This window comes from Neoarius graeffei, chromosome 9 (genome assembly GCF_027579695.1).
Source record: "Neoarius graeffei isolate fNeoGra1 chromosome 9, fNeoGra1.pri, whole genome shotgun sequence".
Classification (NCBI taxonomy): Eukaryota; Metazoa; Chordata; class Actinopteri; order Siluriformes; family Ariidae; genus Neoarius; species Neoarius graeffei.
The window spans coordinates 5,172,364-5,196,150 of NC_083577.1; the positions used below are offsets into that span (position 1 = coordinate 5,172,364).

General features: G+C 40.3%; 1 protein-coding gene across 1 annotated transcript in view; it reads right to left on the reverse strand.

Moving 5' to 3' along the window:
* The window catches only part of cerkl (ceramide kinase-like), a 229,502-nt gene that overhangs the window by 119,160 nt on the left and 86,555 nt on the right, over positions 1 to 23,787 (reverse strand). The window contains exon 3 of the mRNA XM_060928581.1: positions 15,719 to 15,850. Coding sequence (XP_060784564.1) covers positions 15,719 to 15,850 — 132 coding nt within the window. The remainder of the gene's footprint in view (positions 1 to 15,718; positions 15,851 to 23,787) is intronic.

Genomic DNA, 23,787 nt, shown 5'->3' on the forward strand with positions numbered 1-23,787 from the left:
TGGAACACATACAGAATTATGTGGAAAACAAACAAAAAAAAGTGTTAAAAATGATTGATATTTTAGATTCTTCACTGTATCCAGCGTTTACAGTGGTGCTTGAAAGTTTGTGAACCCTTTAGAATTTTCTATATTTCTGCATAAATATGACCTAAAACATCATCAGAGTTTCACACAAGTCCTAAAAGTAGATAAAGAGAACCCAGTTAAACAAATGAGACAAAATTATTATACTTGGTCATTTATTTATTGAGGAAAATGATCCAAGTGGCAAAAGTATGTGAACCTCTAGGATTAGCAGTTAATTTGAAGGTGAAATTAGAGTCAGGTGTTTTCAATCAATGGGATGACAATCAGGTGTGAGTGGGCACCCTGTTTTATTTAAAGAACAGGGATCTATCAAAGTCTGATCTTCACAACACATGTTTGTTTAAGTGTATCAACAAAGGAGAACAAAGGAGATTTCTGAGGACCTCAGAAAAAGCGTTGTTGATGCTCATCAGGCTGGAAAAGGTTACAGAACCATCTCTAAAGAGTTTGGACTCCACCAATCCACAGTCAGACAGATTGTGTACAAATGGAGGAAATTCAAGACCAGTGTTACCCTCCCCAGGAGTGGTCGACCAACAAAGATCACTCCAAGAACAAGGCGTGTAATAGTCGGCGAGGTCACAAAGGACCCCAGGGTAACTTCTAATCAACTGAAGGCCTCTCTCACATTGGCTAATGTTAATGTTCATGAGTCCACCATCAGGAGAACACTGAACAACAATGGTGTGCATGGCAGGTGTGGCAGCGGGGGCGTGGCCAAGCGTCGGACTGTGAATGGAGGGCGGAGTCAGGAAAGGTAAGTGGTGGAATCATTGCACCTGATGGGGATTAACCTGTGTTTGTGTGTCTTCCCCAGTGACCGCACCCTTTAAAAGGAGAGGAGAGCAGAGAAAGGGAGCTCTCTTTCCCCAACCAGAACACTTGTGTGTGTGTGTGTGTGTGTGTGTGTGTGGCTGGGAAATGAATGAATGAGCTGAAAAGCCACACATAGCGTTAAAAATAAATAGTTCATTGAGAACTCAGTTCTGGCCTGCCGTGCTTCTGTGCTCCACCCACCTGGTCCAATACTACATCAGGGTTGCAAGGAGAAAGCCACTGCTCTCCAAAAAGAACATTGCTGCTCGTCTGCAGTTTGCTAAAGATCACGTGGACAAGCCAGAAGGCTATTGGAAAAATGTTTTGTGGATGGATGAGACCAAAATAGAACTTTTTGGTTGAAATGAGAAGCGTTATGTTTGGAGAAAGGAAAACACTGCATTCCAGCATAAGAACCTTATCCCATCTGTGAAACATGGTGGTGGTAGTATCATGGTTTGGGCCTGTTTTGCTGCATCTGGGCCAGGACGGCTTGCCATCATTGATGGAACAATGAATTCTGAATTATACCAGCGAATTCTAAAGGAAAATGTCAGGACATCTGTCCGTGAACTGAATCTCAAGAGAAGGTGGGTCATGCAGCAAGACAACGACCCTAAGCACGCAAGTCGTTCTACCAAAGAATGGTTAAAGAAGAATAAAGTTAATGTTTTGGAATGGCCAAGTCAAAGTCCTGACCTTAATCCAATGGAAATGTTGTGGAAGGACCTGAAGCGAGCAGTTCATGTGAGGAAACCCACCAACATCCCAGAGTTGAAGCTGTTCTGTATGGAGGAACGGGCTAAAATTCCTCCAAGCCGGTGTGCAGGACTGATCAACAGTTACCGCAAACGTTTAGTTGCAGTTATTGCTGCACAAGGGGGTCACACCAGATACTGAAAGCAAAGGTTCACATACTTTTGCCACTCACAGATATGTAATATTGGATCATTTTCCTTAATAAATAAATGACCAAGTATAATATTTTTGTCTCATTTGTTTAACTGGGTTCTCTTTATCTACTTTTAGGACTTGTGTGAAAATCTGACGATGTTTTAGGCCATATTTATGCAGAAATATAGAAAATTCTAAAGGGTTCACAAACTTTCAAGCACCACTGTACCTTGATGATGCTTTACACACTATTATTATTATCTTAACCAGGTTCATGAGGGAGTCACCTGGAATGCTTTTCAATTAACAGGTGTCTCGTCAAAAGGTAATTAGCAGATGAGTTTCTTACCTTCGTAATGTGTTTGAGATCAGAGAGTAAATAGTAAATAATAACAATACTCTAAAAAATAGCCCTATTCAACACCACAACTGGAGTAATCCATATTATGTCAAGAACTGCTCGACGAAGTAAAGAGAAACGACATCCATCGTTACTTTGACACAATGAAGTGTCTTTTAATTAATAAAAATGAAGTAAAACATTGAATGAGGAGGTGTGTTCAAACTTCTGACTGGTCCTGAGGGTGTAAACATTTTCACTGGCATTGTAGCCGATACATCGTGCACTATAAGCCCAATACAACACCAGCTTATTTTTGAAATTTCTTCAGGATCAACATGGACAGATTTGTTTTAAAATGTTGAGTTTTTGCATCCTCGAGGTGTTTATTCACATTAAATAAAGCTCTTCCTCTGCACTGTTTACCAAAATACACCATTTATAGCAAATGTTCATGTGGAGAAGATAACGTGAACATAATGTGAACCTGAGCTGTCAAGTATGACAAATCAATCCCACAACACAACACAGCTGATTCTCAAGCCCTACAGAGGAGGAAAGCAGTGCAACAGTGTGTGTGTGTGTGTGTGTGTGTGTGTGTGTGTGAGGGGGGTATCTGTCCATTTGTGTGTGTACAGAAGGAGGACTGAGATCATATATGAGATCATATTTTTATGATTAATAAAAATGTGTTTTTTATATATATGGCAGAGTTGAATGGGAAGAGTGGGCAGTCCTGCACTGGATTTGAACAGATGGGTTTAGCTCCGCCCCCTGGGTCAGGTTACTGACCAAGGGCACACACTTCTCCATTATTATCAGTGTGAGAACCCTCACACACACAATTTATTGAACACATTCACATCTCACATTTTTTGACTTTTGAACAATTGGATATAAATAAATTCTTCTGCAGTATGAGTTACAACCCTGATTCCAAAAAAGTTGGGACAAAGTACAAATTGTAAATAAAAACAGAATGCAATGATGTGGAAGTTTCAAAATTCCATATTTTATTCAGAATAGAACATAGATGACATATCAAATGTTTAAACTGAGAAAATGTATCATTTAAAGAGAAAAATTAGGTGATTTTAAATTTCATGACAACAACACATCTCAAAAAAGTTGGGACAAGGCCATGTTTCCCACTGTGAGACATCCCCTTTTCTCTTTACAACAGTCTGTAAACGTCTGGGGACTGAGGAGACAAGTTGCTCAAGTTTAGGGATAGGAATGTTAACCCATTCTTGTCTAATGTAGGATTCTAGTTGCTCAACTGTCTTAGGTCTTTTTTGTCGTATCTTCCGTTTTATGATGCGCCAAATGTTTTCTATGGGTGAAAGATCTGGACTGCAGGCTGGCCAGTTCAGTACCCGGACCCTTCTTCTACGCAGCCATGATGCTGTAATTGATGCAGTATGTGGTTTGGCATTGTCATGTTGGAAAATGCAAGGTCTTCCCTGAAAGAGACGTCGTCTGGATGGGAGCATATGTTGCTCTAGAACCTGGATATACCTTTCAGCATTGATGGTGTCTTTCCAGATGTGTAAGCTGCCCATGCCACACGCACTAATGCAACCCCATACCATCAGAGATGCAGGCTTCTGAACTGAGCGGTGATAACAACTTGGGTCGTCCTTCTCCTCTTTAGTCCGAATGACACGGCGTCCCTGATTTCCATAAAGAACTTCAAATTTTGATTCGTCTGACCACAGAACAGTTTTCCACTTTGCCACAGTCCATTTTAAATGAGCCTTGGCCCAGAGAAGACGTCTGCGCTTCTGGATCATGTTTAGATACGGCTTCTTCTTTGAACTATGAGTTTTAGCTGGCAACGGCGGATGGCACGGTGAATTGTGTTCACAGATAATGTTCTCTGGAAATATTCCTGAGCCCATTTTGTGATTTCCAGTACAGAAGCATGCCTGTATGTGATGCAGTGCCGTCTAAGGGCCCGAAGATCACGGGCACCCAGTATGGTTTTCCGGCCTTGACCCTTACGCACAGAGATTCTTCCAGATTCTCTGAATCTTTTGATGATATTATGCACTGTAGATGATGATATGTTCAAACTCTTTGCAATTTTACACTGTCGAACTCCTTTCTGATATTGCTCCACTATTTGTCGGCGCAGAATTAGGGGGATTGGTGATCCTCTTCCCATCTTTACTTCTGAGAGCCGCTGCCACTCCAAGATGCTCTTTTTATACGCAGTCATGTTAATGACCTATTGCCAATTGACCTAATGAGTTGCAGTTTGGTCCTCCAGCTGTTCCTTTTTTGTACCTTTAACTTTTCCAGCCTCTTATTGCCCCGTCCCAACTTTTTTGAGATGTGTTGCTGTCATGAAATTTCAAACGAGCCAATATTTGGCATGAAATTTCAAAATGTCTCACTTTCGACATTTGATATGTTGTCTATGTTCTATTGTGAATACAATATCAGTTTTTGAGATTTGTAAATTATTTAATACATTCCGTTTTTATTTACAATTTGTACTTTGTCCCAACTTTTTTGGAATCGGGGTTGTAAACAGAAGTGCTCCAGCTGTTTATTCAGGTTTGTACAGGTTTACTATTGACAGCACAGGGCAAGTAAAGTTCAACTAGATTAGGTGAGATGCATTAGGGTTATTTATTTAGGTTAGATTCGTTAGGTTAGGTTGACGTTGAAGGCAATGTTGACCTGGCATGGGTTTGTGGATTTTCGGTTAGATAAGGTGAGGTTTTGTTGAGTTCACTGATGGTGGGCCGGGTTCGGTTCCCCTCAGTCCTATCAGTTAGGTAAGATTAGGTTAGACTGAATTGTCCTGGGTTCAGCTTCAGGTCAAGTTTGGTTGAACTTGCGTGAGTTAGGTTTGTTTGAGTTCATTTTAATTTGGGAAGATAAGGTTAGGTTTGGTTGTTTTGTTTGGGATGAGGTGAGATTAGATTTGGTGGCGCTGACTTCACTTGGGTTGAATTGATTTTTATTGAAGAAGAAGAAGAAGCCTTGATTTGTCACATGTACACTCCAGCACAAACTTAAGCACACAGTGAAATTTAACCTCTGCCTTTAACCCATCTGAAGCAGTGACCACACCAGGCTTGTAGTACTTGAGTCTGACTCGTGCCCTAATTTTAAGGACTCGTGACTCGACTTGGACTTGAGCACTGATGACTCGGACTCGTGCATTAACTGCATTCGGACTCATAAATTGGAGACGAGGACTCAGATTTTTTCTTTACTTTTTGTAACATGCCATAATAATTTGGCCTAAGATATTTATATCTACATTAATTTTTGTACTAATTTCATGCAAGAGTGTCACACCTGCGTGCCTTGATGCATGGATCAGATAGACTCTCGGGTGCGATCCGGACAGCGCACACGCCAAGCCGACTCTCACACATGCGCCGTAAACGACTCGCACCTGCACAGGATTAAGGCGCAATCAGCACGCCAATAGAAAAACTGTGAAAACACACTTTGCGAAGTATTGAGTTGCATTGCTGACACATTACCGAGCCTTATTTCTTGTTTGGTTTCCTGATCCCTGATTTCCTGTTTCTCGTCTTTGATTCTGCCGAGTCTACGATAGCCTGTTTGTGCCTCCCTCGACCTATCGCCTGTTTCACCGTTTTACGATTTTGCCTGCCGTTCTGGATTGTTTACCGTCTTCACTTGTATTAATAAACACACCTTCTGCACTTACATCTGTCTTCCAACCATCTCTGACAGAATACTTCACACTCCCTGATAAAGAGAAGCACATTCACCTGTTCATACGCCATGTTCAGGAACAAACTCATGCTAATGCCACTGAAACAGATACAGTCACATGGTGCAGGTGGAGTTTTGTTCTCGGACTCAACTCGAAATTTTCTTTCATGACATGGACTTGAACACTGGGGACTCGAGACTGGACTCAGACTCAAGGTTAATGACTCAACTACAGCACTGGAACACACACAAGTGAGCAATGAGTACACACACACACAGAGCAGTGGGCAGCTACAGTATGCTACAGCGCCCGGGGAGTAGTTGGGGGTTAGGCGCCTTGCTCAAAGCCACTTCAGCCCATGTTAGCCTAACCTGCATGTCTTTGGACTGTGGGGGAAACCGGAACATCCAGAGGAAACACACGCAGACATGGGGAGAACATGCAAACTCCATACAGAAAGGCCCCCATCAGCCACTGGGCTCAAACCCAGAACCTTCTTGCTGTGAGGCGACAGCGCTACCCACTACACCACCGTGCCATATTGGTTTGGGATTAGGTTAGGTTAGATTTGGTGGAGTTGGCTTGGGTTAGGTTAAGTTTGGTTCGTCTCAGTTCTGGGGTGGGTTTCCCAAGAGCCTCTTAATGCTAAGAGCATCTTAACTAGGAGAGTGTTCATTGTGATGCTCGCGCTACCATTTAACAATGCTCTTTGTGCTACAATGCTTTTGGAAACCCTACCCCTGTTCAGTTAGGCCAGGTTAGGTTTGGTTTGAGTGAACTGGCTTGGGTTAGGTTAGCTTAGGTGTTGGTAAAGTTGACTAAGGTTAGGTTCGGATCAGTTCGGTTAGGTAAGCTTTGATTTGGCAGAGTTGCCTGCAGTTATGCTCACTGACAATGCGGTTGAGCAATGTTCTGTTTAATTGAGTCAGAACTCAGTTCTGTTCACTTTGACTGCTTAATCAAATGTATTTTAGTTTTCACAGTCTGTACTCGTAAATGACTCACACCTACCTGCTGACTACTTTATCATCAAGTCTTTCAGGCAAAACTAAAGAATCTCACTTCAAGCCATGTCATTTACAGGAAGTGTATGAAGAGTTGGGCAGGAAGTTACCAAAGGTTTTTGGTAGCATGACATGACATCCATTACTTGTTAGCACAAAAGTACATTCAGCAAATATTGGGTGTCAATCATGGCTGTTTAACTCAAATTAGGGTAAAGATGTGAAACTGTAAGCATTGAGCTTTTGGCTGAAGTTTTCCTTTACACTGCAAAACCCGATAAGGTCACTGAGCTCAAAAATTGTATTGAAACCGATTACGTAAAAGTTTTTGAGGTAAGTAACTTAAATTTGTTAAGGTAAGATTTCTTAAAAATTACACTATAGTTACACTTAATTGTAATTTTTAAGAAATCTTACCTTAAAAAATTTAAGTTACTTACCTCAAAAATTTTTACGTAATCGGTTTCAATACAATTTTTGAGCTCAGTGACCTTATCGGGTTTTGCAGTGTACTGCATTAAACTCTCTCTCCAGTTTGTTTTACTCAGTTCACACTTAACATGTTTCTGGGTTTAGTCAGTGCTTTATGTCGGTCTAAATAGCACAAAGGTAGGGATAAACTGCAGTAAAGTGAATTATATTTGACTGTAAATCTGTGAAAAGGTTACAGTGTAATGATCATCACCTTCCTCTGTCTAACGCAGGTCTTAATGTCTCTTCAGGAAATTCGCTTCCTCATCTGTCCTTTTTTCCAAAGTACCCGACTCATCTTTAAAGATCTTTTGGTTCCTATTTTAATGATGTGCTTGCTTATTTATTACAACCTCAGTTTTATGAATCAACATCCAGCTGTGGCGTTCTTACTCCGAACATATTGATTTGTCCCGGCATTGCTAATGGAACAGGACATAGTGTGTGTGTGTGTGTGTGTGTGTGTGTGTGTGTGTGTGTGTGTGTGTGTGTGTACACTGAAGTGTGAACAATGTGGTAGAACACTGGCCTGAGGGCAGACATTAGTGTATCTCAGTCACCAGTAATACCCTAAGGGGACACAATCCCCTAAACACCATGATGTCATCCTGCAACCACAGGACACCGAGGTCCATATGTGTTGGACCGAAACTTACTGCTTTATGATCGGTCACCTCAGTAAACTCCATTTAATAGTATTTAAGCACAAATTATAAATAAATGTGAAATATTGACTATAAAAGAACAACTTTGGTAAGACTTTCTTTTCATTTGCGTACAATACCAGTGAAAAGTTTCGACACAATAATTCTAATTCAATGTTTTTTCTTTATTTCATTAATTAAAAGACACTTCATGAATGAATGAATGAATAACTTCATTTAAACATGATAAGTTGATCAGCAGAGCTGATGGGGTCATGCATGTACAGATACAAATAATTACAAATACAAAAAAGCTAAAAAATATATACAATCCTTAAAAAAAAAAAAAAACAAGAGCGCTCTGAGAGCACAATATTCCCCCGCTGGTAACTTCGCCATAACTCTGGTAAAATCTGACAGAATTGAATGAAATTGCAACATGTGTATTACCAATATATACAGTAACAAAGAATTCTGTCAAGTTTCGTGAAATCCCTCCAAAAATGGTGAGAGGAGTTGATTTCAGAAGGTGAGTACCCTTCCTGGGACGGATGGACATCGCCGCAACATAATCCCCCTTCGAGCCTTTTGGCCAGCGGGGAATAAAAATTATGAGGGAAGTTGATTTCAGAAAGCAAGCACACCTTGATGAAATTGCCAAAGCACAAGTTTGTTAATAATCAAGGGCATAACTCTGGTAAAATTTGCCCAAATTAAATGAAATTTCAATCTGCGTATAACGGTCATATAACAAAGCCTTTTGCCAAGTTTGGTGAAATTCCTCCCCAAATTGAGAGAGGAGTTGATTTCAGAAGAGCATACACCCTCATGAAATTGTCAAAGTACAAGTTATTTAATCAAGAGTCAAAACTCTGGGAAAATTTTCAAAAATGAAATTAAATCTCAATATGCGTATTACCGTCATATAACAAGGCCTTTCACCAAGCTTCAAGGAATTCCTCCAAAAATTGTGAGAGGAGTTGATGTCAGAAGGCGAGCACACCTTCATGAAATTGTGAAAGTACAAGGTTGTTAATCAAGGGCCACAACTCTGGTAAAATGCGACAGAATTTAACGAAATTCCAATATACATATTATCGACATATAACAAAGAATCCTGCCAAATTTTGTGAAATTCGTCCAAAAATTGTGAGAGGAGCTGATTTCAGAAAGTGAGCACCCTTCCCGGGACGGATGGACGGACATCGCCACGACATAATCCCCCTTCGGGCCTTTCAGCCAGCGGGGGATAAAAACTTAAAATCTGTTGATTATCTGTTAATTATCTTCTCATTAAAACTTCTTCAGCACTCGTGTCCCATGACATTCCGTATATGATACACCCGGCCCTTGCATGGAGGTTTTCCAGGTTGCTTAAGTGTGTCTTGTTGCACGATCCCCAAATTATTTGACCTTACGCAACTGATGGCAGTACAACCTTCGTGTAGAAGTTCTCCAGGGGAGAAGCCACATACGTCAGAGAAACTTAGCTTAGACGCAAAAGACTTCGCTACATTTGCAGCATGATCTGATCAGACCAGGACATCATCCCCAAGGAGTCGTTCTGAGGTTGTCCACTTTATGATATTGTTCCCAAGACGCAGAGCTTGAATGGAACCAGGAAATGGTTTCCGTTGCATGATCGTTGCCTTGCGCTTGTCTGGGTGTGGAACCAATAGATTCCTGTCACACCATGTCTTGAGTTCAGCTAGGACATTGTTTAGTGTGTTTGTTAATACATTGATCATTTCTACAATGCAGAATACTGCTGTGTCGTCTGCATACAAGTAGGTTTCCGCAGAGCATGCTAACTTTGGGAGGTCGTTTGCGAAGAGCTTACAGTATGTCTTAAAGTAATGTTTGTGTTCATGTCTCAAAGTAATGATGGATGTCGTTTCTCTTTCCTTAGTCGAGTGGTTCTTGACGTAATATGGATTACTACGGTTGTGGTGTTGAATCGGGCTAGTTACTTATAGTATTTTTATTATTTACTATTTGCTTTTTGATCTCAAAAGCAAGAAACTAGTCCACTAATTAACATTTTTTTGTTTACCTCATAATTCCAGATGTTATTTCATAGATTTGATGTCTTCAGGCATGGTGTTGTTTGTGGTTAGCACGGTCAGCTCACAGCAAGAAGGTTCTGGGTTCGAACCCAGCGGCCGGCGTGGGCCTTTCTGTGCGGAGTTTGCATGTTCTCCCCGTGTCTGTGTGGGTTTCCTCCGGGTGCTCCGGTTTCCCCCACAGTCCAAAGACATGCAGGTTCGGTTAATATGGGACGGCCTTGGGCTGAGGTGCCCTTGAGCAAGGCACCAAACTCCCAACTGCTCCCCGGGCGCTGTTAGCATGGCTGCTCACTGCTCTGGGTATGTGTGTGTGCTCATTGCTCACGTGTGTGTGCGTTCACTGCTTCAGATGGGTTAAATGCAGAGAGGAAATTTCACAAGTGTGTGATGAATAAAGTTGTGCTTTCTTTCTTTCTTTCTGGCTTGTTCTACAATGTAGAAAATCCTATGAATGAGTAGAGTAGGGGTGTACAAACTTTTGACTGGTCCTGTATACCATATAGTGTGCATGAGCTGATCTACACCAGTGTTTCTCAACCACTGGGCCACGGCCCACTAGTGAACCACAAAGCGCCATCTAGTGGGCCGCAATTTTTTTTCAGGTTGAAGCTAATTTTTTACTCGTAGTAGGGTACAGTTGCTGGGTTGCAGCCAACGTTACATCCGCCTCATTAAGCTACGGTCACGCTACAGCTCGTGATGCTTTGCTACGGGTTATTGATGAAAATGAGGCATTTTGACAGCGATATACACATGAGCTAAAAGTTGTGGTCACACAGCAGGTGAACACTTGACTGTCGCGCTTTTGTGCACTTGAATCTGGTGCAGCTCGCTCACGGAGGGACTCGGTCATTATGGGAAACACCTGACGCTGATTTGAGCGCAACCAACACACACAGATACGGAAGCTGTTTTCACAGAGGCTTTGCGAAGCATTATCATTATCACTGTCGCGGTTGTTTCTAGCCATGTTTATAACGCTATTTAAATCCTCTGCTTTATATTTTGCTTTTGTAAATATCACTCCTGCTAATAAACACTCATCCTGTACTTAGATCCGTCTCCTGCTGTCTATCTTGTACTGTAGTGTCCTGATCCCCAGATCTTGAACCCAGACACATAAAAAGTTGTTCTCCTCCAGGATCTTCCAGGTTTACATTTGTGTGTCCGTGTAGAACGATGTCTGCAGCACCAGGTAGTTTGAGATGTCGGGGAGCTCAACGGATGGATAATTTTCCAACTCGTAGGAAAACTCCTTCTTTGTTAATGTGTATCCCGTTGAATGGTTTCTATATCCATTTCTTGGTTTTAATAACTTGCTTGCTTGCTGAACACAAACATGGCAATAAGTTCTTGTGTTAATGGACCAGACTCCACTTTTGGATCATTAATGCTTTATGTTGGCTTCTGGCACATCCATACAGTTTTAAATACAGTACAATACCTACAATTAAAAACTGTTTATTTTTATTGCATTTATTTAATTCCTGGGCTCCCATCTGTAACAGGGAGTGATGTCGCATCCCATTAATACTCCTTACAATAGATTATTAGATTCTAATAGAATAGATAGGTCAAAATGTTTGGGGATCTTTTTTAATGGACTTCAACTCGTTACAAGTATGAATAGGTGGGGCTTAAAGTAGAAAAAGTTGAGAAACCCTGATCTACACATCACCATGACTTCTCTTTATACCACAGTCATGGAAAATACCATTTCTGATTGGCTGGCAGTCTGTTATTAGATTATATTGAACATCTGGTCCAAAATGTAATCATTACTTTTAAGTAAATATTCCTGATCTATTATAACCGTGACAATGAGGAATAATGATTTAGGCTCGGCGTATATTTTTATGCTGCTTCGCTATCAGCTTTGCTTGTTTGTATTACGCCAAGATAAAAATGAATAATGTGGCTATAATAATGTACAGGCTACAGCGTGCGGAACCTGTGTGCTTTAATTAAAAGTGACAAGAACAGAGCGAGAGAATGCTCCCAAGATGTTACCATAGCAACAAATCATAACAGAAGCCTAGTTAAGTGAAGGAGGACTAGAAAGTGACCCAACATACAAAAAGTTTGTTATTTTTATATTATTCAATTATAAGGCAGACAAATTGTATAAATTATCATGGTGTAATTAATGTAACACCTGCCATTATAAATAGAGGCTTTGACCCCATAGCAACCGTAACTACGCTGCCATGACAGACAAGTTCATTGTTATTGATCAGTATGGGAAGGTTGGGCTGCATTTTTGGTTCAGAATGAAAGAAAGACATCGGATTTTTTTTTTTATTATTTACCAAAAGTAATCATCATCGGGGGTAAAACCTAGAGAGATTTCTCAACGTAGAAGGGAAAAATGGCTCACAAGCTTACAAAGTGCAGTGAGGTGCTCATTCTTATACAGTGAAGTGAACATGAACATAACGCCACGGTCTCACTACAGCTCATGATGCTTTGCGATGGGTTATTGATGAAAGTGAAACGTTTTAGTGCCGATGCATGGCGATATACAGGCTAGCTAAAAGCTGTGGTCGCACAGCCGGCGACTGACCACTTGACTGTCACGCCTTCGTGCGCTCGAGCACCCGCACTCGCTCACAGGACCCAGTCATTATGGGAAACACCTGATGCTGATTTCAGCGTAATCAGAACGTGCGTATAAAGACACACAGGCTTTGGGATGTATGATCATTATCATCATTATCACTCTCACGTTTTTTTTTTCCTAGCCATGTTTATGACTCTGCTTTCACTTGTGTTTTGTTTTTGTAAATATCACACCTGCTAATAAACACTCTTCCTATACTTAGATACGTCTCCCGCTGCATACCTGACACAATACTTTGCAAAGTCTCTGTGAAAACAGCGTCCTTATATGCATGTGCTGATTGCACTCAAATCAGCATCATGTGTTTCCCATAACGGCTGGGTCCCAAGCACAACATGATCCAAAGGATCCCTGAATGTAAATGCACTTTTTAAGTCTCGGAGAAGGTGAGGCTCTGCCGAGCTGCTGTATTGCTCATGTTCACTTTACTGGACAAGAATGAGCACCTTGCTGCAGTTCTGAAATTATAATTTATTTATTTATTTATTTAATTCTTACCTTTGTTGAAATGAAGCGAGCACACCACAGGATTTTTGACCTCTCCGTTCAACACAGAATCCCACCAAATGTTTGCGACCCATTTTTCCCTTCTACATTTAGAAATCTCTCTAGTTCCCCCCTCCCCCAGTGATGAATTAGTTTTGTTAAATTTAAAAAATCTGATGTCTTTCTTTCATTCAGAACGATTTGCACATCCAAAAATGCAGTAAAACCTTCCCATACCAACCAATAACAACTCACTCGGCTGAATGAAGCACTACAAGTGTGCCTCCTGTCATGACAACATAGTTACTGTTGCTATGGAGGTCACGTGATGGTGCAAAGACTACAGATTTTACCATTTGACAGTAGTGCCAGCTAGAATTCCAATTACAGATTTCTATTAATGCACTTGTTCCAATACCGTGAGTTGGCCTAGTGGTTAGCGTATCTGCCTCTCGACTGGGAGATCGCGAGTTCTGCTCGTGGTTGGGTCATACCAAAGACTATTATAAAAATGGTACCTACTTCCATCTGGCAAGGCACAGTGCAATACAGATGTGAGTAGGGAGTCAAACTCTCGTGGTTACCAGAGGACCAGCCCCCCCCCCATTGTAACCCTAGCTGTATAGGCAAGAGGCCGAGGGCTATCAAAGCGGAGATTGGCGCCGCACCCATACGCATTAAAGAGCAGGTTAGTACTGGGACAGGAGACTGCCTGGGAAGACCAGATTCTGGTGTGAGAGGGACTTTGACTCGTTCTAATATGTTATCGTTTCTATAGTAACGACGTCTTCACAGAAACTTGTACGGCGGACGCTCTGTATGCGTCAAGGCTAACGATTTAATCAAGTTATTATTTCAAAAAAACGTAGCCTCACTCACTGCTCTGGTACACGAGACGGTGATTTAAGTCGGTCAGTCAGTGTGAGCACTTTCATGGAAAGCTTTTGCTGTGACGAACACCTTCAGGACCTTGTGTTCTGTAGTTTCTCAGTTATATTTCAAGAATCTAATGAGAGAACCACTTTTTCAAATATACTTACTATGAAATTGCTAATAGGAAATAATTTGTTTTGCAAGTTTGTTTTTCTGCAACATTAAATGTAATTACTATCAATACACAGCTGATTATCGAAAATCACGAGTACTGATTTGTCGAGAAATTCGGATTATTTCTCGATAATCACCTCGAGCGACTCGGCAAAACAGCTCCAATCGCTTTGTCACCATTAGTGAGGGAGAATTACAAATGAAGAAAGAAAATGCTGTTCCTAAAAGCACTAAAGATGCTCCGAAGTTTGGTCTAAAACTATTCAAAGGTAAAGTGGAGTTGGGATTTATTTTATCGATTTCAAAACAAAGGATTTTATGTGACTCGGCGTAGATAAGTGACACAAGTCTGCACCGCAAAGTTATTACATTTACATACCGCTTTTGAAGACTGAAATAAATTATTTTTAATATGAATTTTACATATTTTTTAAATAATCACCTGTGTATTTATACTCAGTTATCCACCTCAGGCTCAGTGAATATTGGTGAATAATAACCTCCACTTCATCTTAGTTATTATTCACTGATATTCACTTCACCTTCAGCGAATAATTGTTACTTATAAACAGGTAAAAAAGTACAATGTCCTGTTCATTAATAACTAAAAATTGTAAATCATTAGCAAACTGCTGAAGTATAACAGGAATAAAACACATTTGGACACTTCTAGGGTGGTAATGTTATTAATTACTTCCCTTAAACAGCCAATATTAAAGCTCGACTGCCTTTCAGATTTTTCAAGTGTACGTCATAAAAAGAATTTTCCCGACACCCAATTATTTTTGTTTAATGGACCAAAAGCTACTGAATTCGAATCACAGACTTCCAATTTTATTTTATAAATAGAACAATTAATGAATTTATCTCCACGTGGCCCTAAATTCTCCGCTATTTTTTCCTGCTTCACCATGACCCAATACAAGATACTACGTCATGCATGACGTGGTGGGCTTTCCCCGTTCACGCAAGGCATTGTGGGATACAAATTTGAAACCGGAGAGAAAAATGGAGGACGCGAGTGTGCGTGAAAGACAGATTACAATAATGGAAAGAAAGCGAGAAGAAAAGACGTTATGTTCTATACGAAGGAAAGGAAACGCAGGACCAAACTAATAAATATGGGCGCTCAGCGAGCACCTCGGTGTGATCAGCTGTTCGTTTAGCGACAGAATGATGGAACTGTCAGTGCACGCTCAAAGGGAAACCTGTAGATGGCAGTAATGCAACACTGTGGATGCCAGCTGCTGTAAAACCCAAAAGAAGAAGAAGAAGGTAAACCTGCGCATGCGCACACGGACTTCCTCTGTCGAGCGATTTCATGCACATTATTTGCTTTAATCCCCTCAAATTAAATAACTTCCCAGCCACAGAATGGTCTGATATTTTGTGAGATATTACAGAAATAAACAGATATCACAATCACCACATTTCAGACGGAACTAAATTTCACCGATTTTATGAAACTGAAAAGCCGTCTAGCTTTAAGACATTTAAATTTTTCAGTGTGTGTGTGTGTGTGTGTGTTTTATACCAATGACATCAGTCTGTATATCAGCGAGCTTGAACAGCGGAGCTATCCGGTCCTGGTAGATTTGATACGCTTCCTTTTTGTGGCTTATCGGATTCACAAAGACCTTCAGTGACTTGGGACGATTCTTAAAACCTGCAACAAGATGACAGAGAGTGTTGTTTCATTGTTCATCCATCAATAATAATATTAATAACAAATAATAATAATAATAATAATAATAATAATAATAATAAAGCAGGTCACTATTTATTTCCTGCACTGTAAGAAATAGTCACAGTCGCTACATGTCACAATACACAATCCTCCTCTGTCTTCTTTTCCTACAAGTTATGACATTGAAAAATCCCCAAAGCTGTAATTCATGAGCGGTCCACTCCACATACCGTACAATCTGTCCATCTCTGTTTGATCACAAAACAATAAAGGTTTCCTGAATCAACATTTCAGCAACTTCAAATCAAAATTAGAGTCCCCTGCTGATGATTTTCGGAATCGAGCCGAAAAGTTAATCTACTCCGCCAGCGCCGCCATAATCGAAAATCACGTGACTGCACTCCTGCACACTGATTGGCCAAAGCTTGAACAGTGTTCATGAACCTGACATGCCATGCTGTTTTACCTACAGACTTTGTGTACTACTTGTTTAATTTCCAACCCTTCCATACCGTGACACGGTGTGTTGTGAGCGGTTTTGTGACTCATTTTGACAGTTCACATTCAAAACACTAGTGTGTGGTTTCTTGCAGATTAATTCACCGTCACTCACCTTTCAACCAATCAGCGCACAGCAGTGCATCATGTGATTTACAAAATAATGGCGGACTCAACTGGAAGTTTTCTTCTTAGTTGAAAAAACCTGACCATTTGAATCAATATTATCGACTTGAATAACACGTTGGGCCGAGTAATCTTTATCGATTTATGATCAGTAGGAGGTTGGTAGACTGACCATGGAGCGAGCAATTTACGAAATACATGACTTCTAACATGGGAACCCCAGCTTTGGGATCTTTCCGTGTCATCATTTGTAGGAAAAGAAGACCAAAGAGGATTGTGTATTGGGACATGTAGCGACTGAGAAATAGGGGTACAGTAGGAGTCCACTTCTGTCCCTCAAGGTGCAATCTACACTAATGTACCCCTAGGGCTCATTATTGGACCGCAAGGTAACTATGTGTACCTTTTTATGGCCAAAAAGGTACCTATATGTTCCCAAACAGTATATAAAAGAGTACAGTGGCTTGTCATTGGATCAGGACCCTCTAAGGTACTTACCTTAGAGGGTCCTGATCCAATGACAAGCCACTGTATCCCTAAAAGGTACAATAATGTACTTTATTTTCTGAGAGTGTGTGTGAACTGAATACACTGCTGTGATTCCAGCTACAGTAACAAACAAGTATTTAACCCTCTGGGGTCGAGATCTTCACCAGCGAAGCTCAGCAGGTTTAGAGTGAGTAGGTCATGTATAAGATAAATATATTCGCTAGTTTTTCATCATACAAGCATGATAAACACATTGATGTAAAGTTTATACTTTACACTTTCCTGTGTGCCCACTGCCAAATAATATTATAGTTTTTAAATTACCTAAATTAGACGAAACATAAAACTTGTCACCTTCCTCAGTCACACCGGAGTCGGAGCACTGAGCGCACACTTACACATTCATGAAAGACTGTTCCCATGGTAACGGCATGATAATCACTTTCACTCTTTCGGTTTCGATTGGTTTCTCTTTCACAGTGGGAACACCCACAGTAAACAGGATATAATCTGTCAGACAGAGTTTAGGATATTTGGAGGTAAAACTTGTTGCGAGATGGCAGGCGGATTTTATGCGCTTTGGATGATTCAGGACAGCGAATCAATTCATGATTCAGGACAGTGATTCAATTCAATCTTGAGAACTGCGACACTGATGATGAACAGTGCCTTTTCTTTTCTTTTTTTACTTCGATTCGATCCAGCCAAAGATCAACTCGAGTAACTGTAACTATTTCTTCTATTTCTGATGAGCAGCTCGGTTGATATGCGGTGCTGTAGTGCAAACACAGGAAAAACGACCGAGCAGTTTTTCTAGAGTTAAAAATATTTTCCTCAAAAATAGTTAATTTTGCTCTATTTTGAGTTTAGAGAGTAAAATTTGGAGTTGGAGTGAGAGCAAAATTGTAGAGTAATTGTGTAACAGAGTTGATTGTGGCTCTGAACTGAATAAAATAGTGCAAGAGTTAATTTCAAGACACACTGAATCGAGTCAAATACCAAAATAAAGTCAAATCCCAGATAAATGAAGATGTTGTAAAAATCAGTTTCAGTTCTGTGTTGGAATGTGTGAAAAAACATGACCTTACCCATTGGGACTTGACCTGATGGGGTTAAGAGTTGGCAGTGGGCGGAGTTTTCACTCTTCTCATTGAATGGAATGGAAATTCTTACTCTTCTCATTGAATATCCCTCCCACTGCCAACCCTTTATCCCAAAACAATAGGACATTTTTTTTTCTTTTGACGGCCAGTTAATTGTCCAATGGATCAGATTCAAGTTTTTGTGTTTGATCCATTCCTCAGACTGAACAGAATCACCTCAAGTGGCCAAAACGGTTTGTCACAATGGGTAAGGTCATGTTTTTTCACGCATTCCAACACAGTTCTAAAACTGCTTTTTACATCTTCATTTATCTGTTATTTTTCCTGAAGTACAATCATGACATACAAACTACAGATATATTACTGCAGCTGAAATTGTGCTGTATACAAAAAAAAGTCATATGACTTTGAAAATACCGCTTAGATTTGTTGAAATTGACGACAAAATCAGAGCATACCAAAATCATTAGAGTGCCAGAAAATACCCTCAGACCCCAGAGGGTTAAATTTGATTTAATTTTCATTATCTCTGCCAACTTTGCTGGAGGAGGTTCTGTTTCCCCCTCCATTTGTTTCTTTGTTTGTCCGTTCCTAACGTAACTCAAAAAAATAGTGAACAGATTTTGAAGAAATTTTGAGGAAAGGTGAGCACTGGGCCAAGGAACAATTTATTAGATTTTGATTCAAATCCAGATATGTATGTGGATCCAGGATTTTTATTTATTTATTTATTTGTTTGTTTGTTTGTTTGTTTGTTTATTTATTTATGTCTGTTCCCAATGTAACTCAAAAAGTAGTGAACGGATTTGGATTAAATTTGGTGGACAGCTTTAGTATCATCCTCAGTTCACGTGCTTCGATGTTGATAATATATGGCTTGGCAGAGGTATACACACTACTGACTGCCCTTCTAGTTTTATTTTGTTTTTTTCCCTTGAATTACACCAATTAGTTATGACTCAATTTTGCAGCAAACCCCAGAAAATCCCTTAAACAAATCTTCTGACCTGGGATGGTAGTGCTTGGTGTAAAAGCAGAACATAACCAAAGTCTCATAACATCAGTTAAGGGTAGAATTTACTAACACTAAGATGCATTTTAAATCAAAGTAACACAAAGATGTGTTTTTTTATTAGAATTTTAGAAAGCTGGACAGGACACAGCGATGCATGATAACAGTAACAATCTTGATATACAACCCCGATTCCAAAAAAGTTGGGACAAAGTACAAATTGTAAATAAAAACGGAATGCAATGATGTGGAAGTTTCAAAATTCCACATTTTATTCAAAATAGAACATAGATGACATATCAAATGTTTAAACTGAGAAAATGTATCATTTAAAGAGAAAAATTAGGTGATTTTAAATTTCATGACAACAACACATCTCAAAAAAGTTGGGACAAGGCCATGTTTCCCACTGTGAGACATCCCCTTTTCTCTTTACAACAGTCTGTAAACGTCTGGGGACTGAGGAGACAAGTTGCTCAAGTTTAGGGATAGGAATGTTAACCCATTCTTGTCTAATGTAGGATTCTAGTTGCTCAACTGTCTTAGGTCTTTTTTGTCGTATCTTCCGTTTTATGATGCGCCAAATGTTTTCTATGGGTGAAAGATCTGGACTGCAGGCTGGCCAGTTCAGTACCTGGACCCTTCTTCTACGCAGCCATGATGCTGTAATTGATGCAGTATGTGGTTTGGCATTGTCATGTTGGAAAATGCAAGGTCTTCCCTGAAAGAGATGTCGTCTGGATGGGAGCATATGTTGCTCTAGAACCTGGATATACCTTTCAGCATTGATGGTGTCTTTCCAGATGTGTAAGCTGCCCATGCCACATGCACTAATGCAAACCCATACCATCAGAGATGCAGGTTTCTGAACTGAGCGCTGAGAACAACTTGGGTCGTCCTTCTCCTCTTTAGTCCGAATGACACGGCGTCCCTGATTTCCATAAAGAACTTCAAATTTTGATTCGTCTGACCACAGAACAGTTTTCCACTTTGCCACAGTCCATTTTAAATGAGCCTTGGCCCAGAGAAGACGTCTGCGCTTCTGGATCATGTTTAGATACGGCTTCTTCTTTGAACTATAGAGTTTTAGCTGGCAACGGCAGATGGCACGGTGAATTGTTTTCACAGATAATGTTCTCTGGAAATATTCTTGAGCATATTCTTGAGCCAAGCCCAGCCTTGACCCTTACGCACAGAGATTCTTCCAGATTCTCTGAATCTTTTGATGATATTATGCACTGTAGATGATGATATGTTCAAACTCTTTGCAATTTTACACTGTCGAACTCCTTTCTGATATTGCTCCACTATTTGTCGGCGCAGAATTAGGGGGATTGGTGATCCTCTTCCCATCTTTACTTCTGAGAGCCGCTGCCACTCCAAGATGCTCTTTTTATACCCAGTCATGTTAATGACCTATTGCCAATTGACCTAATGAGTTGCAATTTGGTCCTCCAGCTGTTCCTTTTTTGTACCTTTAACTTTTCCAGCCTCTTATTGCCCCTGTCCCAACTTTTTTGAGATGTGTTGCTGTCATGAAATTTCAAATGAGCCAATATTTGGCATGAAATTTCAAAATGTCTCACTTTCGACATCTGATATGTTGTCTATGTTCTATTGTGAATACAATATCAGTTTTTGAGATTTGTAAATTATTGCATTCCGTTTTTATTTACAATTTGTACTTTGTCCCAACTTTTTTGGAATCGGGGTTGTAATACCCAACGCTGGAGTGTAAAACAGATAGAGTGGTCTAGTGGATCACAAAATGACCATGAAATTGATCCTGAATGCATCAAGAAACCAAGAAGTAATCCAGACAATAAATAAAAGAATAAGCAAAGCTGCAGTAGTTCTCAGATATTGTCTGAAGCACTAACAAATGGAGACGTGACACTGTTCAGATTGAGGGAAGTTTACTTCATCACTGAGGAGCAGGAGGGTGTAAAAACAATGAAGAATGCAAGGATAAAGTGTTTTAAAGCGATTAATCAGGAAATTTTGAAATTACAGGGTTATGAAATATCATTATACATTAAAACAAGATGTTCTTGACAAGGAAAATTAAACAGAAAAAAATTTAGCTTAAAAAACATGTTAAAAAGTTGTAACATCGGTCTGTTGGGCCATTTCCCCGGGCGTGGCCGTACTGGATTAACCAGATATATGGATGGATGTTTTAGGAGACAAAAATGAGGGTGGCTTTGCGTGGCGTAGGATTCCGCACGTCTTCTTCATTCCGTCCTGGTTCTGAGATGTTTGGCCGAGTGGCTTCCTGAAGTAAAGCGAGAAAACTTTACTCCTGGAAAAAGCATCAGCAAACTGTGCAGTGAGCATTTTACAGAAGATTGTGGATTTGTGAAGGACTTGGATGGAAAAAAAATCACTGGGAAGAAGCGAGACACGAGGCAGAAATGACAACTGAAGCCAGACGCGATCCTGACTTTGTTTCACCACAAAACACCAACAGCACACCGTGTCACGCATCAAACAGATGGAAGATAAGCAGGTTTTTTTGTTTTTTTAATAAAAAGGCAATAGACTCGCCAATGCTTTATTTTGATTCCTTTTCTAATCCTGCATTGCCATCATTTTTGTAGAGAAATGCAAACAAATTGACTGAGAAGTCACGCCAGACCATCATATTATACTATAAGAAAAAGACATCACGCACAATGGAGTTATAGTGTCTTGCAAAAGTATTCATCCCCCTTGGTGTTTGTCCTGTTTTGTCACATTACAAGCTGGAATTAAAATGGATTTTTGGAGCGTTAGCACCATTTGATTTACGCAACATGCCGACCACTTTAAAGGGGAAAATTGTTTCATTATGACACAAACAATAATTAAGATGAAAAAACAGAAATCTGGAGTGTGCATAGGTATTCATCCCCCCCAAATCAATACTTTGTAGAGCCACCTTTTGCTGCAATTACAGCTGCAAGTCTCTTGGGGTATGTCTCTATTAGCTTAGCACATCTAGCCACTGGGAATTTTGCCCATTCCTCAAGGCAAAACTGCTCCAACTCCTTCAAGTTACATGGATTGCATTGGTGTACAGCAATCTTCAAGTTATGCCACAGATTCTCAATTGGATTGAGGTCTGGGCTTTGATTAGGCCATTCCAAGTTTCCCTTTAAACCACTCCAGTGTAGCTTTAGCAGTATATTTAGGGTCATTGTCCTGCTGGAACATGACCCTTCGTCCCAGTCTCAAACCTCTGGCTGACTCAAACAGGTTTTCCTCCAGAATTGCCCTGTATTTAGTGCCATCCATCTTTCCTTCAGTCCTGACCAGCTTTCCTGTCCCTACAGATGAAAAACAGCCCCACAGCAGGATGCTGCCACCACCAGGCTTCACTGTAGGGATGGTGTTCTCAGGGTGTTGGGTTTGCACCACACATGGCATTTCCCATGATGGCCAAAAAGATCAATTTTAGTCTCATCTGACCAGAGAATCTTCTTCCATGTGTTTGGGGAGTCTGCCACATGCTGTTGGGCAAACTCCAAACGGGTTTTCTTAAGCAGTGGCTTTCTTCTGTCCACTCTTCCATAAAGCCCCACTCTGTGGAGTGTACGGCTTAAAGTGGTCCTATGGACAGATACTCCCATCTCCGCTGTGGATCTTTGCAGATCCTTCAGTGTTATTTTTGGTGTCTTTGTTGCATCTCTGATTAATGCCCTCCTTGCCCGGTCTGTGAGTTTTGGTGGGCGGGGCCTTCTCTTGTCAGGTTTGTAATGGTGCCATATTCTTTCCATTTTGCTATAATGGATTTAATGGAGCTCTGTGGGATATTCAAAGTTTGGGATATTTTTTATAACCCAACCCTGATCTATACTTCTCCACAACTTTGTCTCTGATCTGTTTGGAGGCTCCTTGGTTTTCATGTTGCTTGCTTAGTAGTGTAGCAGAGTCAGGGTCCTTCCAGAACAGGGTGATTTATACAGACATCATGTGACAGATCATGTGACACTTTGATTGCACACGGATGGATCTTAATCAACTAATTATGTTACTTATGAAGTGAATTGCTTGGACCAGCTCTTATTTAGGGGTTTCATACAAAAGGGGGTGAATACTTATGTACACTCCAGATTTCTGTTTTTTTTTTTCATCTTAATTATTGTTTGTGTCACAATAAAACAAAACAGGACAAACACCAAGGGGGATGAATACTTTTGCAAGACACTGTATGGCGGCCTCCCTGACAAAAAAATAGTCCCATCTATTTTCATCACTTTAGTGGTTATATGGTTGAAAACAAATGCAACATGCAGGGGTTTTTTTTAAGGACAGATATAAAGACTGACTTTAAGCACAATTTGTTCATTTGTGAGATATTTTCTTTAAATGATTGTGGATTACACAGTCTGACAAATCATAACACGTGAAATATGTCAAAATAATTGCAATATAGCTACAGTGAGCTGTAGTTTCCTCAGAGTGTGCACATTTTGAGGCGGGGTCGAGCGGTCGTGACATCCTGAGAGCTGAGGGATGGCGGATCGATCGCCAGCTCGTGAACACTTCAGATAAGCTACGGTAAAAATGTCAAGAGTTGGTGCTATGAATTTGTTCAACTCTGCTCATGAAACCCATAAAGTCAAACATCACGTGACCATTAAACACATAAATCAAGGACATCGCATTATTTGTCTTCCTCCTTCTTCATGTCCTTCATATTTTCC